The 20,105-nt window shown below is 36.7% G+C and overlaps 1 protein-coding gene across 1 annotated transcript in view; it reads right to left on the reverse strand.

Annotated features, from left to right (window-relative positions):
• Positions 1-17,185, reverse strand: part of LOC134650504 (QRFP-like peptide receptor) — a 131,466-nt gene extending 114,281 nt beyond the window's left edge. The window contains exon 1 of the mRNA XM_063505461.1: positions 17,004-17,185. Within this exon, the coding sequence (XP_063361531.1) occupies positions 17,004-17,161 (158 nt within the window). The 5' untranslated portion in view covers positions 17,162-17,185. The remainder of the gene's footprint in view (positions 1-17,003) is intronic.
• Between the last annotated feature and the right edge of the window lie 2,920 nt (positions 17,186-20,105).

A 20,105-nucleotide genomic window follows, 5' to 3' on the forward strand; every position in this document is an offset into this window, starting at 1 on the left:
AAAAAATTTGCACATTTTTTTGAACTTAAATAATCTGTTTAAGCATCAGATTGTGTCAACACTAAGATTTTTTATTTTCCTCATAGTTGATGTGAAAAGCAGTATGTGTCACACGGTATCAAAATTATTTCGTCTTGGGCGTTATCATTTGAATCCCTCATTACACTCAGGATTCAATGTACGCCCTTGACGGAAATATATCATTTTGATCCCTTGTAACACAAACTACTATTCCTTCTACGTTATCGAAGTCTACAAAAGTGTTTTAATGCAGGTTTTGTTCCTCACAAATTACACATATCTTGGGCCCGACACTATCATCAAGAATAACGACATGACTTTCTGCCGTATTCGAACTTCAAGATATTCACAAGAGACGACACGTACTAGATCCATTCTAGATACGTTATAGTTTAGATTTCAACTAGTTCTCTTTTGCAGCGCAATTCGGGCAACCAATGTCACTTTTTCTATAGATCGTGTTAGATATCTATTAGATGTCAATTAGATCTCTAAGTAATATCTTGTGGAAATCGTTCAAGAGTATCTCCAGAATCGCGGAAATATCAAATTTGACAGGTTAGATCTTAAACATATCGTTATCGTATCTTGGCGATGTCTAAAAGATATCTAATAGATGTCTATTACAAAATCCGAATCGGGCCCTTTGTCATGACATTCCAACGTTCATTCCAGTTTGGTCATGACATTTCAAAATCTCCCCACACACAACAATCTTTCACTAATCGGAAATATCTGACCAGTGTATGGGAACGCCTTAATGGGAAGAATGGGATACATATTTAATCAATATCATAATTATTTCTAAAATTGTTAAAATAAGACATCAGGTACCACTCATTTAAGGTGTGACAAGGACGAGCTGGGAATAATATTACAATTAATTAAACTAATAACATATTTCTAAAAACGTTAAAATTAGAATCTGCGCGAAAGCATTAAGCACACAACCTTGACAGTGACTTTGCACTACGCGTACGCGCACGTGCTGAGCACAACACAACCGTATGCACATTTTAAAGCTTATCCAATTGTACACCTTATTTCCATGGACTAGAGTACACATTCGGGATAGTTTCCAAAATACACATTGTATTGTTCAGTGTGGCGTATCTCGGTACACAGGCGGTGTTGGTTCAGTTAAGATTGTCCTTTGTTTGCTGAAACGCGTTTGCAAACAAACCGCAGGTTGTATACTTAATCAGAATCGCTATCGCTGCCTGAAGGCATTATCTACCAGTCAACCATAAGCTAAACCGAAAGATTGAGTTGGTGCAGGGTCAAACGGTTATTTACGGGGCACGGCTGCTTCGGCTGGTACCTGTGTGAGAGGGTGGGAAGAGAGCCGACGACAGCGTGCCACCATTGTGATGGAAGAGCCGTGGACACGGCACAACACACACGCGAGATATGCCCTGCGTGGGCGGAGCCTCGCGCTGCCCTGTCCGCGGCTGTAGGAGGAGACCTCTCACTGCCGGCGCTAATACGCCGAATGATTAGCAGTGAAGAGGCATGGGCGGCAGTGGCTTCCTTTAGCGTCACCGTTCTGACACAAAAGGAAGCCGCAGAACGATCGCGCGAGGACGACGCGAACTCGCTCCCTCAGCGCCGAAGGAGGCCAGGTAGGCGGAGAAGAGCCTTTGCAGCAAGGCTAATGCCGCCTTAACGGGAACCTGCGGGTGATGGGTCGGGAGTTCCATCACTCGCCTGAAGAGGTTTCGAGCTGGAAGACCCTCAAGTGTTCCGAGGTGTCTTCAGCGGAGTAAGCTGCTAGAGCAGCCCCATATGGTGAGCTCGCAAGAGCATCGCCGACGGGGTATCGGAGGTCTACAATAGAGTTCCCGAAACCCCGCCTACAAAGCGCGCGGCGGAACACCCCAGGGGGTTTAGTCCGTGGAAGTCGGACATACCCACAGGGCTTCTCCCGGGCCAGTGGGATCCATAAGGGATTCCCCCTGGGTCATCAAAAAAAAAAAAAAAGGGTCAAACGGTTAAAAGTAAAATTAAAAAGATTTTAATACAAAAGTAGGTAAGTACCTATACAGGTTGCTTCCTGTAACAGGAGCAATAAATTAAACCAGCGGTTCTCAATCTTTTTTTTTGACGGAACCCTTTTGGAAAGCGAAATACTTGATGGAACCCTACAATAAAACAATAGTTTTTAGAAGTGTATTTTTTTTATTAATAAGCATAATAATTATGCTTATTTTATTATTCTAAATTATTCTAAATTCTTGCGGAACCCCTGCAGGGGTGTCGCGGAACCCTAGGGTTCCGCGGAACACACTTTGAGAATGGCTGAATTAAACTGTAGGCTGTACTCCTCAAACTGACCAACATTAACATATAATATGTTATACCGTACATATCACTACATAGTATAAAACAAAGTCGCTTCCCGCTGTCAGTCCTTATGTATGCTTAGATCTTTAAAACTACGCAACGGAATTTGATGCGGTTTTTTTTAATAGATAGAGTGATTCAAGTGAAAGGTTTGTGTATAATTTGTTAACCCATGCGAAGCCGCGGCGGGTCGCTAGTAAATAATAAATAAATAAATATATGTACCTATATATATATCGTTGTCTGAGTACCCACAACACAAGCCTTCTTGAGCTTACTGTCAATTTGTGTAAGAATGTCCCATAATATTTATTATTTCTTTAATAAAACAAATCAGTTTGGGTATAAAGGAAAACATGAATGACTACCCCATTCAGTCAAACATAGTAATTTTTAAGGAACACTTCACACCTAATTTGTATAGATAGACCTCTTTCCTATCCTTTTCGAGTACCGTCAACGGCGTCAACTGGGGTGAATTTTGTATGGCTGCGGTATATTGTATCATTCGATTGAAAACAATAGTAGATTTTGTATGATAAATGTATGTGAGTAGTTATTAAAGAAATTGTCAGGTAAATCACATTTTAAATTTTGCCCTTCCCCCCCCCCCCCCCCCTCCCGGCTATCGAGATAACATAATTATACCCGGTTGACGGTATATGTTATCTCGATGGCTTTTACTAATAAAGTCCTTTCGGTATTACGTAAACTGTGAAGGTTGGAAGCCTTCGATATGTCGTACAAAGGTGGTTGTGATTTCAATTTGAGACTCGAACGGTCTCTGTGACAGGCAGGAATGTTCGATTGAATTGGTTCTCGAGTTCGCAGTGGTAGCCAACTGCAACCATTGTAAAGCCTGACTAGTAATACATATATGATCATTGTCAAGAGGGCGCTTATTCTCATGTGACAGTTCAGTATAGTATGAAAACATTAGTTCCAGTAAAATTCCGCAACATGGCACGTGTTCATATACCTATTCCTGGTGAGGCTTGTTATAGTTATTACCTGAAAAAATAAATAAACACAAGACAATTAAAATAGTTATTTTCGATACAAGTGCGAAAAAGAGGAAATTCGACACGACTGGTGATAAATTAACACACGACCGTAAGTAAACTCAAAGTGAAAATACTAAGCTTTAGCCATTGATATAGTATAAAGAACTGGATACCCAATCAGCCGCCAAAAATGGCCCCACAAAAGTGATGTCAAAACAGATCATGCATTACTTTTTCGTTTAGTCTTGTTTGAAACGCTCAAATGTGAAGTTGTCAACAATTACGAAATGTGCCGTTAAAATATGTAAAAATAACAATGATAAAACAAGGAAAAAGGATGGAATGTATTTCTTTCGGTTAGTTCTTTGGATAGCATTACATAATTTATGTAATCTGGTGGTAATTTTATGGTTTTGAATAAATTAATTTGTTAGTACCAAAGAAGGGATGTTAAGGAACAAAAATCTAATGAGTCGATGTGAGGTCAATATTTTTTTTATATTTTTATATGGAATTCATAAGAAATAATATTATGTTTAAATTCAAGATTTCCAAGAAAACCTATGCGACGTGCAAAGTGGACTGCTATTTAATTATAGCAAGAGATAGGGGTGATGCAGTTTTAAACAAGGCAAAACGGCACTTGTGTGTTCGGCCCATTTCCCTGTTTCCGACATATACACCACCAATAAGGGCTTATATCGACTAACTGTAAATACTAAACATGTCGGAACACAGTGACAACCACAGGATTTTTTTTATAAAGTATAGGTAGACTTTATAAAAAAAATCCAATCAGTATCTAAATGTCCCCGTGCACCTGCGCTATGAGTAAATGTAGATCTTAAATACACAGTTATTTAATAAGTAGAATTTATTTCAAGGAAATTAGTATTTAAAGACGTATACTTACGAATTAAAAATTTAATTTGTTTGAATTTGAACCACGAATTAATTTTATTTGAGGTCCCGATTAAATTAAATTTGTTTTATTTATTACTTCAATTGGTTTTCCTGTACAGTAATACATATTAAAGTGTACCAAAGTGACTCCATTCGTTCATTATTCTCGTTTGACGTTGTTTGACGTAAATACGTTACGTTTAATGCCATCGGACTAAATTTTTTAACAGTGTTGGTACTTATGTTTGCAAATTTGACACTTAATGCTTACGACATTAAGCTCTTTTCTGTACGAAACATTTATCTCGACTCAAAATTTACGTAAGCGTTTTTATCATCAATGCAAATGGTGCGAAACGTCATTTGGGATCCACATTTCTTGACGTTTTTGTTCTGCTTTGTGTGTCTATTTCTTTTATATTAAGTCAGTGGCTTTAGCCACTAATCTCATGTAAACCCAGTACTACAAAAATCGTGTGTTAGCACATTCTATTCGCATCTCCACAAAGGTGCCATTGAAATGTCTCAACAAATCACTTCGCGTTATGTTATGATTTATTTGATTTATTAGGTTTATACGTTTTATACAACAAAGACGCTGGCGCTGAAATGATTGAGCGTGTGGAGGATTCATATAAAACAGAAGTGTGGGTAATATAGTGTTTGAGATTGTGCGGAGTGATTGTCAGGCCAATTCGAACGTACACTGACATCAGAATGATGTCATTTAGTTATGGTTGCGTCTCGCTCGCGCTAATACATGTACGGCCAAGTAAGAGCGGAATGCAGGATAACTTAATGCTATTGTTTAGAATATTTAGATATCATTTTGATGCCAGTGTACGGTCGAATTGGCCTGCGTATATGGAGTGAATTTGACGCTATATTGTGAAATTGTTATTTATATTAGCTATACGTTATACATATATATACCAGGGATGTTGCGAATATCCGCATCCGCATCCGCATCCGCAACCGCGGAACTTCCGCATTATTTTCAACATCCGTATCCGCATAAAATCGATGCGGATGTAATGCGGATGCGGATGTGGAACAGGTCGGTACAGGAACGTCTTAGCATCGGCGTAAGTGCTAGACTGCTAGGTAATTTAGTCATTAACCACTATTGCCATTTTCAATTATGCTTCTTTTCTCTCTCTCTCTCTTTTTGTACGCATGTGTGTGTACGTAGGTGCTAGCATTAGTTGTAAATTTAATACTTTGTAACTACCTGTGAGTTCCTGTAATTGGCTTACTGTTTTAATCTTGTTGTCTATTGTAAGTTTTAAAGCTGTTGGTTCTCCTAACATAAATAAATAAATAAATAAACCAAAAAACCTATTAGAAATGAGCAGTCAAGCGTGAGTGGGACTTATTGTACGGATCCCTTGGAATGCGAGTCCGACTCGCACTTGGCCGGTTTTTTGAATAAAAAATACTAAAATGTAATATTTGACGTTTTTTATGGTACTATCTTGACATCCGCATCCGCATCCGCATCCGCGGATGTGAGCCTTTAAAAATCCGCATCCGCGGATGTCAAAAATCGGCATCCGCAACATCCCTGATATATACTACACCGAGGCCGATTCAGTTTGAACACTTTGATAAGGTTTTGATCTTATTTTGGCATTCTCACTAGAAAGGCATGCTGTTTATGGGACAGCCCGTATGAAATTATTTAACATATGAAATTATTTTTATTTTATTTAGCTTATGGGCCGATTTTCAATTTGTCGTCGTTTTTTTCGTCGTATTTGTATGAAATTAGGTAAATATGTACCTACATACTAAATGTATCATTATAATGTATTACTTATTTATAAACTATATTACCGACTAAATCCGACTTTAGACCAAATTAGTTTCCCCTAGGCCACACCGGCATTTCCAGACCGCTGCGCAGCAGCAAGCTAAGCTAATTTTATTTAACTTAATGCAATTTTGTTTGGCCCAAATACTTGAGAGTAAATAAGTTTAGCGCGGGACGAACTGAGTTATTTAAAAACATGTCTGCATGCAATTTAAATGAACTGAGTTGGTAGTAAATATAAATAAGTATTATAGGACAATTTTCCTATAATATTTATTTATTATTGACCTATTTCCAAAGAAAGCTTATTAAAGGCTTGTGTTGTGGGTACTAGACGATATATAAAATATTGTATAGTTATATTGCTGCAACTAAATGCTGGGATTTATCCTTTGTGTTACCAAAGATTTCAAAAAACCAAGCAGTCTTCTCTGCCTATTTCAGAGTCTCGTACGCAGCGTGCTCGAGTATGGTTGCATCGTCTGGTCGCCCCATTACGATGTGCACTCTAACAACATTGAGCGAGTACAGAAAAAATGCCTTAAACTCGTGTCCTATCGCTACAAACCTGATCTCATACGTCATAGTTATGAACAGAGACTACATACACTTTGCATATCCTCCCTTAAATCTCGTCGTCTCTTACATGACTTCTTATTCCTACACAAACTTCTTCATCATAATATTGACTCGCCTAGCTTACTATCCCTGGTTACTTTCAATACCCCTCGATTCAGATCCCGTGCTCCTAAGACTTTCGCCCTTCAAGTCTACAAAAATAATACTTCTTTTTATAACCCAATTGTTAGAATGTGTCGTCAGTATAATGATTTAGCATCACAACATAGAGACATCGACATTTTCAACTCACGGCTAGCGGTTTTCAAGAGGCAAGTCGTTAAGGTTCTTGGCCACCATACTACACAACAACAATAGTAAGCAATTTAACATGTTAAGATCATTTATGTAATTTAATAATTAAGTCGGTTTAAAGATATTATTATTTCTCAAAAAGAATAACAGTAGTAGTTAAGTAGTAGTGTTTTTTTTATAATTTTAGGATAGTTTTTGCTCGTTATTATTTATTGTTCTTGCTGTGCTCACTTATTTTGGGTGGCATTTCTATACAAAGCCTACCACTTTTATTGTAATCATGTATTGAATGTGGTCTGTAAAGTGTGCCTTATAAATAAAATAAAATAAAATAAAATATTGAAATACAATAGTTATAATATAATAATACTTCAGGAACAAATTTTTTTAAAAATAAATTCGGCTAACGCAAGACTAGTTTTAATGGCCGGTAACATAAACATTTTTCGTAAAAAACTAAAGTGTAACTGTACAACATATTTCAAAACCATGCATTTCACGTTGCAAGGTTTTTTTAACTATTGCCACTACGCTACGGCACGGTTCGACACGTGTTCGTTTGCCTGTATACCTATACCTACATCGTTTATACTTTAAACCAATTACGACTGGGCGATATGAGAAACGTGATAAGACATGGTGAAAATTTTAAGGGAAACATTTTATTAGATGCCTACCTACATATCAGAATTTTAACAGCCTTTTTTACAAGTGTTTTGAAGTAGTAACTTGATGGTTAGTGAGGTAATTAAAAAGCTAGCTTAATTTGAAACAGAATTCTGTTCATAATATTTATTATTACATAGGTATTTAATATTTTTAATCAAGCGCATGCTAGTGAAACTAATTTTATTTTTTATATTGAAACGTAGAAGTGCTCAACAATCTGTTCAGCTTACGCTGCGCAATAAATATAGGTAATATATTAAAATTAATTAAGTATAGGTACCTATATTATTATTAATTAAAAACTTGCTTCAAACCATTCCACCAATTCGATATTTTTATCTTTCACTTATTTAACCGTAATGTAAATGAGTTTTTATCGTGATTCCTCACATCATTATGGATATGAACGGTTCTGTGCTATAACCGCGAAAATCGAAGTTCGCAAATTACGGGCATTTTTCGCTGTCACTTTAATTACGCCTTAATTGGAGTAACAGAGAAAGATCCCCGCAATTTGCCCCTCTGCAGTTGATGTGCCGTGAATGAAGGTACAAACGTCATAATCGAGCCAATAATGTGGTGGAACGTCACTCATTTTATCAAGGAATACAGCGGCAGCAGCAACGACGCTGCAACAGTAATGCAGTTGACATCCGAAAGTAACCTTTAAATAACAACTTCGCCCCCTTGCATAAGAAATAACCACTTTTCCTCGCAAATGTGATTAACAACATTGTGTAAAACTAGTAGGGCAAGAAAATTAATATCCACGTTGTACAATGTACTATTGTTGTCTGAAAACTTATATTCCCGAAGGAGTCACATGAAAGAAAGAAATAGTTCATCCCCAGAAAAAGAGAAAGGAAACTGTAACAACTCAATCTAACAAATCACTTATAAAGATAATCTATCAATCCGTCTAACAATAAGGCGAACCGCAATTAGGTTCAGAATAAGGCTGAATTTAAGGGATTGTGGGCTTTAATAACATAACAATACGACTGTGTTGCGAACTTAGGACTCTCGTGTTAGGACGACACATGGACGACATCATACTATAGTAATTTTACGGTTTTACTAGTTTCGAAAGCCGTTACGTTGCTGAAATCCATATTAATTAATCAAAAATATTACTTTTTTAATCCGCGAAATATAAACGTGCTAGTCATTCATTCAGCCCGTTACACTTACTTGCGTCTTGCGTATTTTTACATGCAGTTCCGAAATCCGAGTCCGAAAGCATTCCTTTGCCGGACGCCAGGGGCCCGTTTCTCAAAAGCTTGTAACTTGTAATACAAGTGGAAGTACCTTTCTAACGAAAGCTGTCAAAAAGTGACATCCGCTTGTATTACAAGTTACAAGCTTTTGAGAAACGGGCCCCAGACCGTCAACATTTCCAGCATTTCTTGATGAGGCCTCGTAGAAGCGAAACACGTGTCGAGTTTTGTACTTTAGGCTGTGGTTTGTTATATTAATTTGCGTATTTATTTTCGCGGTGAGAGGGTGGAACATTAATTGCATGTTAAAATACGCAAGTAAGTATAATTGGTTGGCACTAAAGATAAAGATAAAAGATAGTTTATTCAAGTAGGCATAATTACAATGCGCTTATGAACGTCAAATAAAGCTAGGTAGACCGGCTCCAACCCTACACCTCTGCCCCGAGAAGCTGCACTAATTGACAAACACCTTAGAGCACACACGTTTATATTTTATGTATTAGCAAAGTAATATTTTTCAAACGTTAAAAAATCCCGAGACCTTCGTAGCGCTTCGTCGTCCACTCTTAAACTATAGTTACACCAAATTTGACATATTTTGCTATTTTTCATTATAAGAGGGACACGTTTTAAAAAAAATATTACCTTGCAGGTAAAGGGGACGAGTTTTAGAAAGCTTTTTGTTACAAGCAGCACGTTGAAGTTGCTTAATTAGTACAGTCAATGACAGAAAATATATCTACACATGTTTTCCCTTTGACTCCTGGAGATAGGGCACAAAAATGTATACCTACATAATATATGTGATGCAGATGCACCAGTCACATATATTCTGAATGCTCTGCATAAATACATTTTGTAGCTATAGTAATAGTATTCATTTTGCAATGTCGAAGGTTAATGAAAGCCAATAATCGTAAATGGCTGTCTTTTACTTTTCATAGCCATATAAATGTTGCTTGTTCCTATTATTGAAGCGACGATTTGTATCGTTGGGAATGTCATTTTGTCAGTAAAGTCATTTGTCAAAATTATTTAGGACGCGATTGTATTCTGAATACATTCTGAATAAGTGCCCATATTTAGACTTTAATATGTAGGTAAGCTGTTTTTTTAATAGCATTATATAACTAACACCAACACAACATTTGATAACATTTAATAACTTTCATTAGGCTTATTTAAGTAGTTAATACTACCCAATTATCCTATTTTTTACCAATTTGCAACTGACATTTAATTTAAATAAAACGTCATCTCGACTCATATTAGAAATGAGGACCAATGAAATTGCTTTGTTTGTTAGATGTTCGAAATTTGAATTTCATTATTAAATCGACTTTTGGTAGAGGTATTTTAAATTAGAGGTATTAGAGGTTGTATAATGTATGAGGTAATTTAAAAACCCACAGTTCACAATTTTTTTTTAATGAATATCATTATGGGATCCAAGTAAATTTGCCTCAAAAGCCTAGAGAGATAAACCAGTTTAGACTCGTCCTTATCCTTTTATCTCTCAATTCAATGAATATAAATGAGGCCTAAAGGCGGTAAGGTAAAACAAAAGAAACTAATAAAACAAGATACTAAAGAGGCTTGAAACATCTCAACTACCTGTCTTTAAGTTATTTGCAATTTCATTAAGTCCCATTATTGCCTGAAACGGAAAACGATATCCGGTGTTTGGACACAGAAATAAATCAGAGTAACAATTTCGTACAAGGGAACTGTGAAAATGGAGAAACTTTTGGTTTTGGGGGCGTAAAGTGACGAAATTGGAAAGGAACAAAATATATGTCGAGCCGCACAAAACTTGCGATGAAAGGTTTGGATATTGCGCGAGTTTTAAGGTTTTACCTACTTCAATAACTCTGAAATTATATAACTTCTGATTAAAAAAACAACGGGTTGCAAATCAGAAAGGGACAAAAGAGCCGCACAAAACTTGCGATAGAAGGTTTGGAGATTGCGCGAGTTTTAAGGTTTCACTTCAATAACTCTGAAATTATATAACTTCTGTTTAAAAAAACAACGGGTTGCAAATCAGAAAGGGACAAAAGAGCCGCACAAAACTTGCGATGGAAGGTTTGGAGATTGCGCGAGTTTTAAGGTTTTACTTCAATAACTCTGAAATTATATAACTTCTGTTTAAAAAAACAACGGGTTGCACTCCGGGAGTGCCGACAGAAGTGAAAACTCAATGACTAGTCCAAAATGTCTGCAGCGCTATGTATAATTGACCCGGGTGAATTTCAACAGGTCCAAAATTTACCTAATTTTGGTGGGATTTTTTATTTTTGTAGTTTATGTCTAAATTATGTATCGATAATACGTAACTAGTCACAATCGATATTGTGTAGTAATGGCCTTTCATTATACATAGTAGTTTTAGAGATATTATGATTTTAATAATTTGGTTGCCACCAAAATTAGATTTACTGGCCACCATCCCTATTATAGTCTGTATCTTTAGGTATTTCAATAAAAGTAAACGAAATCTACCCTGAAATGGCTCCTTAAGCCAGTTGAGGGTAGATGAAAACATTATACGATCAAATAATGTAGGTTAAAGTCAGTGCAATTACAAAAAGTGAAATTTTGTTTCATTGTAAAGTATTTATTTTTTACTGGTAATCAATGCACTTAGTCATTAATGCTGTGAATACAAAATATAAATATATGACAGCAAATACAAAATTACTTAGTTATGGCTCATAAGTATCAATTTTGATGGCATTAAGCAATTTTGGTGGTTTTCAAATTACCACCAAAACCACCAAAATTGATGCACCAAAATTAGAACCATTGCATAAAAGTATATTTAAAAGTAAACCGTATCACTCACTTCAGTTTCAAATTTATATTTAAAAAAAGAAACTATAAACATGCTTTAAATACAGTTCACACAAAAACAACTACTTTTCGGTAATTAGTTAGATACACCACCAAAATTGCATTACTTACGCGTTTGCTGGACAGATCTAGCGTCATACGACTCATCATCATCGCTCATGTGCCGGAGCAGAACTGAATTAACAGGTTACTGCACGTTTGTTAGCCTTGTTGCTTTTCTTTCGACCATAAAAATCATTTTCAATATTTACCACCAAAATTTACTATTTTACCAGAACAACTATTAATGCTTAGTTTAGAGTATCAACTCATGTACTAATCTTCACTTTTATTTTCTTATAATATACGTAGACTAATAACGAGTAAAAGTTTGTGAAGTTTTAGTTAAATCAATGGATGTTATGGTTCTACTATAGAAATCATTCAAGAAAAATGGATTGGGGACACTACACCAAAATTAGAATTGCGGCGAAAAAAATTTGTTTTCATAAATAACAATAACTTTTATAACATTTTGCGATTTGGCTTAAGATAACAATTTGCGTAAGGTTTTCAGAAAAAAAAAACCATTGTGAAACAATTTAGTCCACACTGTCATTATCAGCTGCGCCGCAAAAAAAAATCGTTGAGATAATCACCCACCCATCCTCCTTTCTATTGAAAAACTTTAGTTCCGAAATTGCTGGCCAGTGAGCTTGTTTAAAATTCTAAATTCAAATTTGTAGCGTTAATTGTTTAAAATTCGAATAGAAATTGTAAAGTTACCTTGCAGACCTCGCATCGAAATATATTTGGTCATGATATTTTGAGTTTTATTCACCAGTACTAAAGTTCACTTTTATTAGCGATTTCATCAAGATGTAGCATTATTGAATTATATATTGGAGTACAGCCAGCTTTTAAGATTTGCTTAGAGTCTGCCCTCGCAAATGTAGTCTAGTTTCCCTGTTAATTATTTGTCACATTTTCCCTACATGTGTGAAAATATCAATATAAAAACTACAATTTTGCTTTAGCACGCCCTTAACAGTAGATCTCAAAATATTCGAACTTTATCTTTAAAATCGCCCGCGTTATACGTAAAAATTTGAGCGGGCTCTTAGTTCTTGATTTTCCCAGACACATTTGGATTTAACAAACGTTCTGTACGGCCTTCGTATGCGTAGGTTTATAGAATAGGTTGATTCGTAAGAGATAACTGCCTCGCTCAATCGTGTACCTACGTACGTACGTTAACGAACGAGAGTGGCCAGAGCAAACGGAGTTGTCCAACCACATGACAAGCGCCGAGAGCTACCTCGTCGTAGATCAAATTGTTTATATGCGCTCGGCTCCCAGCTGCTCCAATCAGTAATAAGGGCACAGAGGCCAATTCAAATGTACACTGACATCAGAATGATATCTAAATAATGTAATTCGGTTATCGTACATTTCGCTCGTAGGTACAGTCGCCATCAGATATATCGGGGCGGCCAAGGTGTTCACAATATCTGAACACGCACTCTAACGCCCTGACAATAGAGGCGTGTTCCGATATTTGTGAGCGCCTTAGCCGCTCCGATATATCTGATGGCGAATGTACTTGTCCGTACATTGTTACCAGGGATGTTGCGAACATCCGCATCCGCATCCGCAACCGCGGAACATCCGCATTATTTTCAACATCCGCATCCGCATCCGCATCCGCATAAAATTGATGCGGAGCTTATGCGGATGCGGATGTCGAACAAGTCGGTACAGGAACGTCTTAGCGGCGGCGAAAGTGGTAGGTAATTTCGTCATTACCTATAACGAAATCGTCTAGATCCAGAAAAGTCGGCGAAGTTACTGTTTATTAAATATAACGCACCTATATTCTTGCTCAAATACTAAACGTTTGGTTTTTTTTTAATAAAAAAATACTAATATTTGACGTTTTCTAAGTACCTAATCTTGACATCCGCATCCGCATCCGCATCCGCGGATGTGAGCCTTTAAAAATCCGCATCCGCATCCGCATCCGCGGATGTCAAAAAATCTGCATCCGCAACATCCCTGATTGTTACTTGCGCGAGACACACGATTAACTAAATCATTTTGATATCAGTGCACGAACGAATTGGCCTGTAAGTATATGAAGCGATAATGAAAACGTGCCATGCATTAGCGACGTGATTTGTTAACTTCCGCTATAAAACATCGCTTTTGTTAGATTACCTAAGCTATTTTTCTAGCCGTATCCGAACTTTTACTGCACGGTTTTATGAAGCCATTACTCTGATTCTCATTTCTTTACTCAATGATTTGGCCCCAGGCAGCATTCGTTAGGTAAATGAGCTGGTGTAGAAAGAGGATTCTCGGTAATAAATGGAAATATCAGATTTTCTGCGTAATTGTATAACTTAGATAGAGACAAGGTGAAATACCTAAACGTGTCGGTAAATATTACAGCGCTCTGCCCTAGTAGCACGGTCGCATTTTTATCGTTTATCACCATGCCTGTCACGTTCTAACAAGTATGTAAGTGCGAAAGTGACGGGTATAGTGATAGTCGATAAAAATGGAGCCGTGCTGAGCCCGCAGCGGATACGATGTACGGATATGATGGTCGTTCTTGTCTACGTGACAGCGTGATAAAACGGTGTCCGTCACTTTCTTTCCCACGGTGTTAAACAGTGACAGTTATTTTATCACGTGGATAAAGATGGATAAAGCTATGCATAATAGGCTGGCTGGACTGGTATTCAGATTTTAAAATTACAGATCACATAAGCCTAGCCGCCTCTATACATTCGAAGTTACGCTCTCATTTTTAAAACGACATTCTAAGAGCCACCCCACACTAGCGTCTCCCGAGCGTCGGCGTATAGTCAACTCTATGGCCGCTGTTCGACGCAACGTTCGCAAGGCGGACTAGCGAAGGTGACGATCGCTAACGCTTCGCTATGGGTCAAACCGAAAACTGTGTTCACGTCTTTCCTGTAGACAGGAGAGAAAACTAATGTGTTCGCGCGAACTGTACATTTTTCTCTCCTGTGGGCAATAGTTAACAGCTTGTGGGCATGTAAGTAATGATTTTATCATAGTTCTCTAAATAAAAGGAGAACCTTTCCAAATGCATAAGGGTTAAATAAAAAAAATTGGGCTATAAAGGTTAATTTCCTTTTATTTAACTCTTGTGAATGTCTACAGGAAAGACGTGAACACAGTTTTCTGTTTGACCCCTATAGAATCGCTTTGTGTCTCTCTATCACTCTTCGATATCATTGTGACAGTGACAGTTGCGTTTCGTTCGCTACGGAGCGTTAGCGAAGAAATTAGAGCGAGTAGAAGTTTTACATACAAAACTTCAACTTGTTCTATTTTCTTTGTAAAACTATTTTAACAACGAAAACCATTACCAAACATTAGTATTTAGACGTGTGTTACTTGAATGTTCATATAATTTTATTGTGTATATAACTTTGAACCTTTTACTACGGAAATGAAGCCATAACCCCATAATAGTAGGTACATATATTTCCGCTGAAACATGTTTAGGTACTTGTTTAGAAAAAGGTGTCACAACTTGTGTACGAGTATTTTGGCAGCTACAGTCACAAGTTTCTATTGCCCATTTGGCAACTATAGACGCTTTTGGTGCAGGAAATTGAGTTCACCAAACCCCGTTTTCAATGACGATGAATGCTGACTTACGATTTCATGCTAGTTAAGACGAAGTTATGTTCTTAATGCGAATTTAGGGTACATATTTTTGCCAACCGTTATCTATCTAATCTATCTAATACCTTTAAACGAGCAATTCTTGAATATTTATTTATTTATATGTATTTCGGGGATCTCGGAAACGGCTGTAACGATTTCGATGAAATTTACTATATAGGGGTTTTTGGGGACGAAAAATCGATCTAGCTAGGTCTTATCTCTGGGAAAACGCGCATTTTTGAGTTTTTATATATTATGTTTTGAGCAATATATATTTATATACCTATTGTTTGAGCAAAGCTCGGCCTCCCAGATATTTTTCAATTATTGCAACAATAGGTACCTAATGGAATTTAAATGGTTTTACTATAAGTAGGTGATATAGGTACACTGAAACATTAAAATTTGTACTCGTAGGTATGTAGAACTACCATCCGATAGGCATATCGGAGCGGCCAATGTCTCAACATTCACTTAAGTCTTAAACGTATGTACTTACATACTTAAAGGTTTTGTTTAGATATTTGCGAGCACCTCGGCCGCTCCAATATATATAATGGCGACTATACATACTGAAGCAGTATTATTTTTAAATATTTTTTTTTGTAGGCCACTTACGCTAGTTAAATTAATAATGAACCGGAAAAATGAGCATTACATTTACGTAGGTAGGTAGGTTATACGTTACCTAGGTTTGGCCTTCCCAAAAATTCACTTAGCGAACTATACTCAAAAGCAAAATAAATGGATAACTTTTTATGGGCATTTATTGCAAAATGATCAATTTTGACTGATCTTTAGTAGCAGGTGAACCCAACACGATCCCTACTACCCTTATTTTTGTAGTAAATGATTTGGAATACATTTCTGAATAATATTCAGTACGCAATCCATTTACAAATTCTATATGCTTATAAGACTTTTACAAGATTGTACGTTATAGCAATAAAATAAGATTTAATATGGCGTAATATTGTTCAGTTTAATCGTTAGTTAGTGTAAACAATAATGGTATCAATCTTGTGTTATAGCTGATATAAAAGTCAGAACGCTCTTAACAAATGCTGTTTTTCAGAATGATTGCTCAAGATAGCACTTTTTCCGTAAATTTTGTTTATTTTTGGAGGAAATGATGTTCAATGCGTGCCTGATTCGCTTGCTGAAATTAGTTGCCATGACAATGCCAATGCCAATATTACGATGTTAAATACATGCTTTTTTGAGTTTTTATGTTTTCCGAGCAAAGCTCGGTCTCCGAGATATTTGTATATTATATAGACCCGCCCCGGCTTCGCACGGGTTAACAAATTATACCTAAACCTTAATTCCTCTTGAATCATTCTATCTATTAAAAAAACCGCATCAAAATCCATTGCGCAGTTTTAAAGATCTAAGCATACATAGGGAAGCGACTTTGTTTTATACCTACTATGTAGTGATAATGGGTTGAAAAGAAGTAACGTTGAACGAAACACAATAACAAAAATATACCTACAACAAAAAAAAGTAGAGAAATTCAAAGAACACAAATAAATCAAAAGGTAGTCTCCCTTTTACTACCTTATCTCTTCTGTCTCGCCCTCTTTCTCGAAGTTTCACAATCTATACCAGTATCCTTACCTTCTCATATACTGGAACTTGATGACGATGAAGATGAGCAGCGTGTTGGCGGACAGCGAGGCCGTGAGCACGGCCACGTACAGCGCGATAATCACCACGTCGGGGCGATAGAACACGTCCAGGTCCATCGGCGGCGCCCACGCCTCGCTAGAGTTCATGAAGAACCCCGGTAACGACGCATTCAATGTACCTACATGGCGACCCTGCCAGTGCGGCCTTGCGCTACGCTGCGCCAGAAGTACTGGCCGACAACCTTGGTGAAAATATTGGAACATTGAGTGTATTATCTCTTCTGTCTCGCCCTCGTTCTGTTAAAGTTCACAATCTATACCAGTATCCTTACCTTCTCATATACTGGAACTTGATGACGATGAATATGAGCAGCGTGTTGGCGGACAGCGAGGCCGTGAGCACGGCTACGTACAGCGTGATGATCACCACGTCGGGGCGGTAGAACACGTCCAGGTCCATCGGCGGCGCCCACGCCTCGCCAGAGTTCATGGGGAACCCCGGTAACGACGAGTTCAATGTCCGCAATGACATGTTTAAGGCTATTGTTTAATTTTTCACGTTCACATTCACTTATTTCATGTCTTTTATTATGTTATCACCTTTTACACATTTTTTTATGTTTCTTCTCTCAGTCTCTGGTTGACCAGGAACGCTGTAAAGATATAAAACGTCGAGTTGTAGTTTTTTTTTTTTAATTCATTATAGGTACGCTATATAATCTGTCTCTATAGTTTTATTTCATGAGTAACTATCGCGGTAATAGAAGATAATATTACACTTTTATGTCTTCTGTGTTACTTTTAAAACAGTCATTTGCTAAAGTAAAACTTCTAGATTTATTTATACCGATTTGTTTACGAAGAAAACTTATAATTTCGTATTGCCAAACATTTCTTTAAGAAACTTTTCTATTCATAAAAGTTATATTTAGAAAGTTATAAAAACTTCATTAACAGTTGATTGACCTAGTTACCTATTGTTTTTTTAGGTTTTAGTATTAAAGTCCTATATATCGGTTAATTTGTATCATTACTCATTTTTGAGATAGGATAACGCCAACATTATCTATTAATAACTCTTTTGCAATGTTCATGTGCAATTTTTCGGTCTCGGGCCTTAGTCCGTTAAACAAAAGCCATTTTTCTTGAGCGGTCGACAGCACGTGCCAACGCAACCATGTCGTTTAAAAAGCAACTATCGTGATAGTATAAATAATAAATAAATAAATATTATAGGACATTTTTACACAAATTAACTAAGCTCCACGGTAAGCTCAAGAAGGATTGTGTTGTGGGTATAATCATTATACTCAGATCACTCAGATCAGATGTAATATACAATACAAATATTTAAATACATAATAAAACTGCCAAACGTATAATTTTCGACCATTTGTTTATTTAGTAGCGTAAACCATTTTTATGAATGTAAACTTTGATCTTTACGACAGTCGGTGTGGGAAGCCATAATCGAATCGAGTTTTAAATAAAATAAAATTACGAAGTAAAGAATTTGTGAGTATTTGCCTCTGATTTACAACATGACCAGAGGTACACGGCGAACATGAAATATGTGAGTGAAAGGGGTCCTTTTGTTTTATTGTAGGTAGCATTTGTTTTAAATGTTAGGTAAGCTCTAGTTTATCATTATAAAATCCATAAACCAAAAAATAAGTCTTTATTATTTGGTTTTCGAAAATAAAAATTCTCATCACTTAAAGGCAACCCGTTACCACAACCACGCTCAAATGATTTTTATAATATTTATAAGATTCATTGTGACTATAGAACCCTAAAAAACCAATTGTAATAAATTTAAAATCTACACACCTCCAAATTATTGATAACCTCTTGTAAAGATCAGGGTCATCAGGGAATATAGAAATACTGGCAACATATTTGTGTATATTACCTATGTGTACTAAACATGAACGTCGTACTTGATCGTGTTTCGGCTTTTGCCAGATTAGCCGTATGGGACTCTCCGTCTATACATTCTATGTCAATGCATCAAATGATGTACTTATCGAGATTAAATCGAAAACGTGACGTGAGTCTCAAAGCGAAAAGCCAAAGCTAGTGAGCTCTGCGCGCCGCTGCCAATCTGATTGAAATGGACTTACTTACAGCCTTACAGCTGCATGTGAATCCCACTCCCAACAGGATTTAGTATGTATTTGACCATATTGTCAGCGCATCTCTTAACAACGAAACTTGCGAAGACAAATGCAATTTTAAGATGTCAAATAAAAATGGAATGGAAAACCTTTTTATAATGCGCGCGAGACACTGCAAGTAATTATGCAACATTTAGTTAAATAATATTTAAGTATGGTTACTGAACATAGTCATACTAATAAATTATGGATCATGTTATCTGAATAAATAAAATAAAACAAAAATATAAAAACTTGTCTACCAAAAATCAAATCAACTGTGTTTTAAAGATCGATTGCGCCTCCTACTCACTAAACTGAAAGGAGGCTTGCAAATAATACATACAATATATTTATTGCTCACCTAAACAGAAGGTACTAGCATAGGTAAAATAATAACAAGGCAATCATATCGCTAAAGAGCCAGCTTTCTTTGTGATGTCATCTCATATCGGAAAGCCTAGTTTTCATTTCGTCGCGAAGTAAGTCCCGAGCAGAAACAAGCCTGGGGCTAAGTCAGCGCCATAGAACGCCCCAAAGCGATCAACAAGGCGGTAAAGCCTTTTACTACGTCATTCGCTTAAACGGCGCTGTTGTTCCCAACTAATCGAATTCCACGTCTCATGCGAGCCAGGAAGTGTGAACTCAAATATATAATAGTAGATTTCATTGCAAGTGTGCAAAGAGTGTCATTATGTACGAGCTCAGATATGTCTTTTATGAGCCGTATGCGAAGGCGAACAAAAGGAAACAGAACAGAACATAAATCTTAAGGTATATACGTGAGGAAAAAATATATCAATCATATATCGCAAAAGACCGTTTTTCGTTGTGATGTGATCTCATAATGTATCAGGACGCCGATTCTGATTTAGCAATTCTTTATGGTTTTGATATTGATATGACTCACGGTGCATTTCTTGCTCACTAATAAG

This window comes from Cydia amplana, chromosome 8 (assembly GCF_948474715.1).
Source record: "Cydia amplana chromosome 8, ilCydAmpl1.1, whole genome shotgun sequence".
Lineage (NCBI taxonomy): Eukaryota > Metazoa > Arthropoda > Insecta > Lepidoptera > Tortricidae > Cydia > Cydia amplana.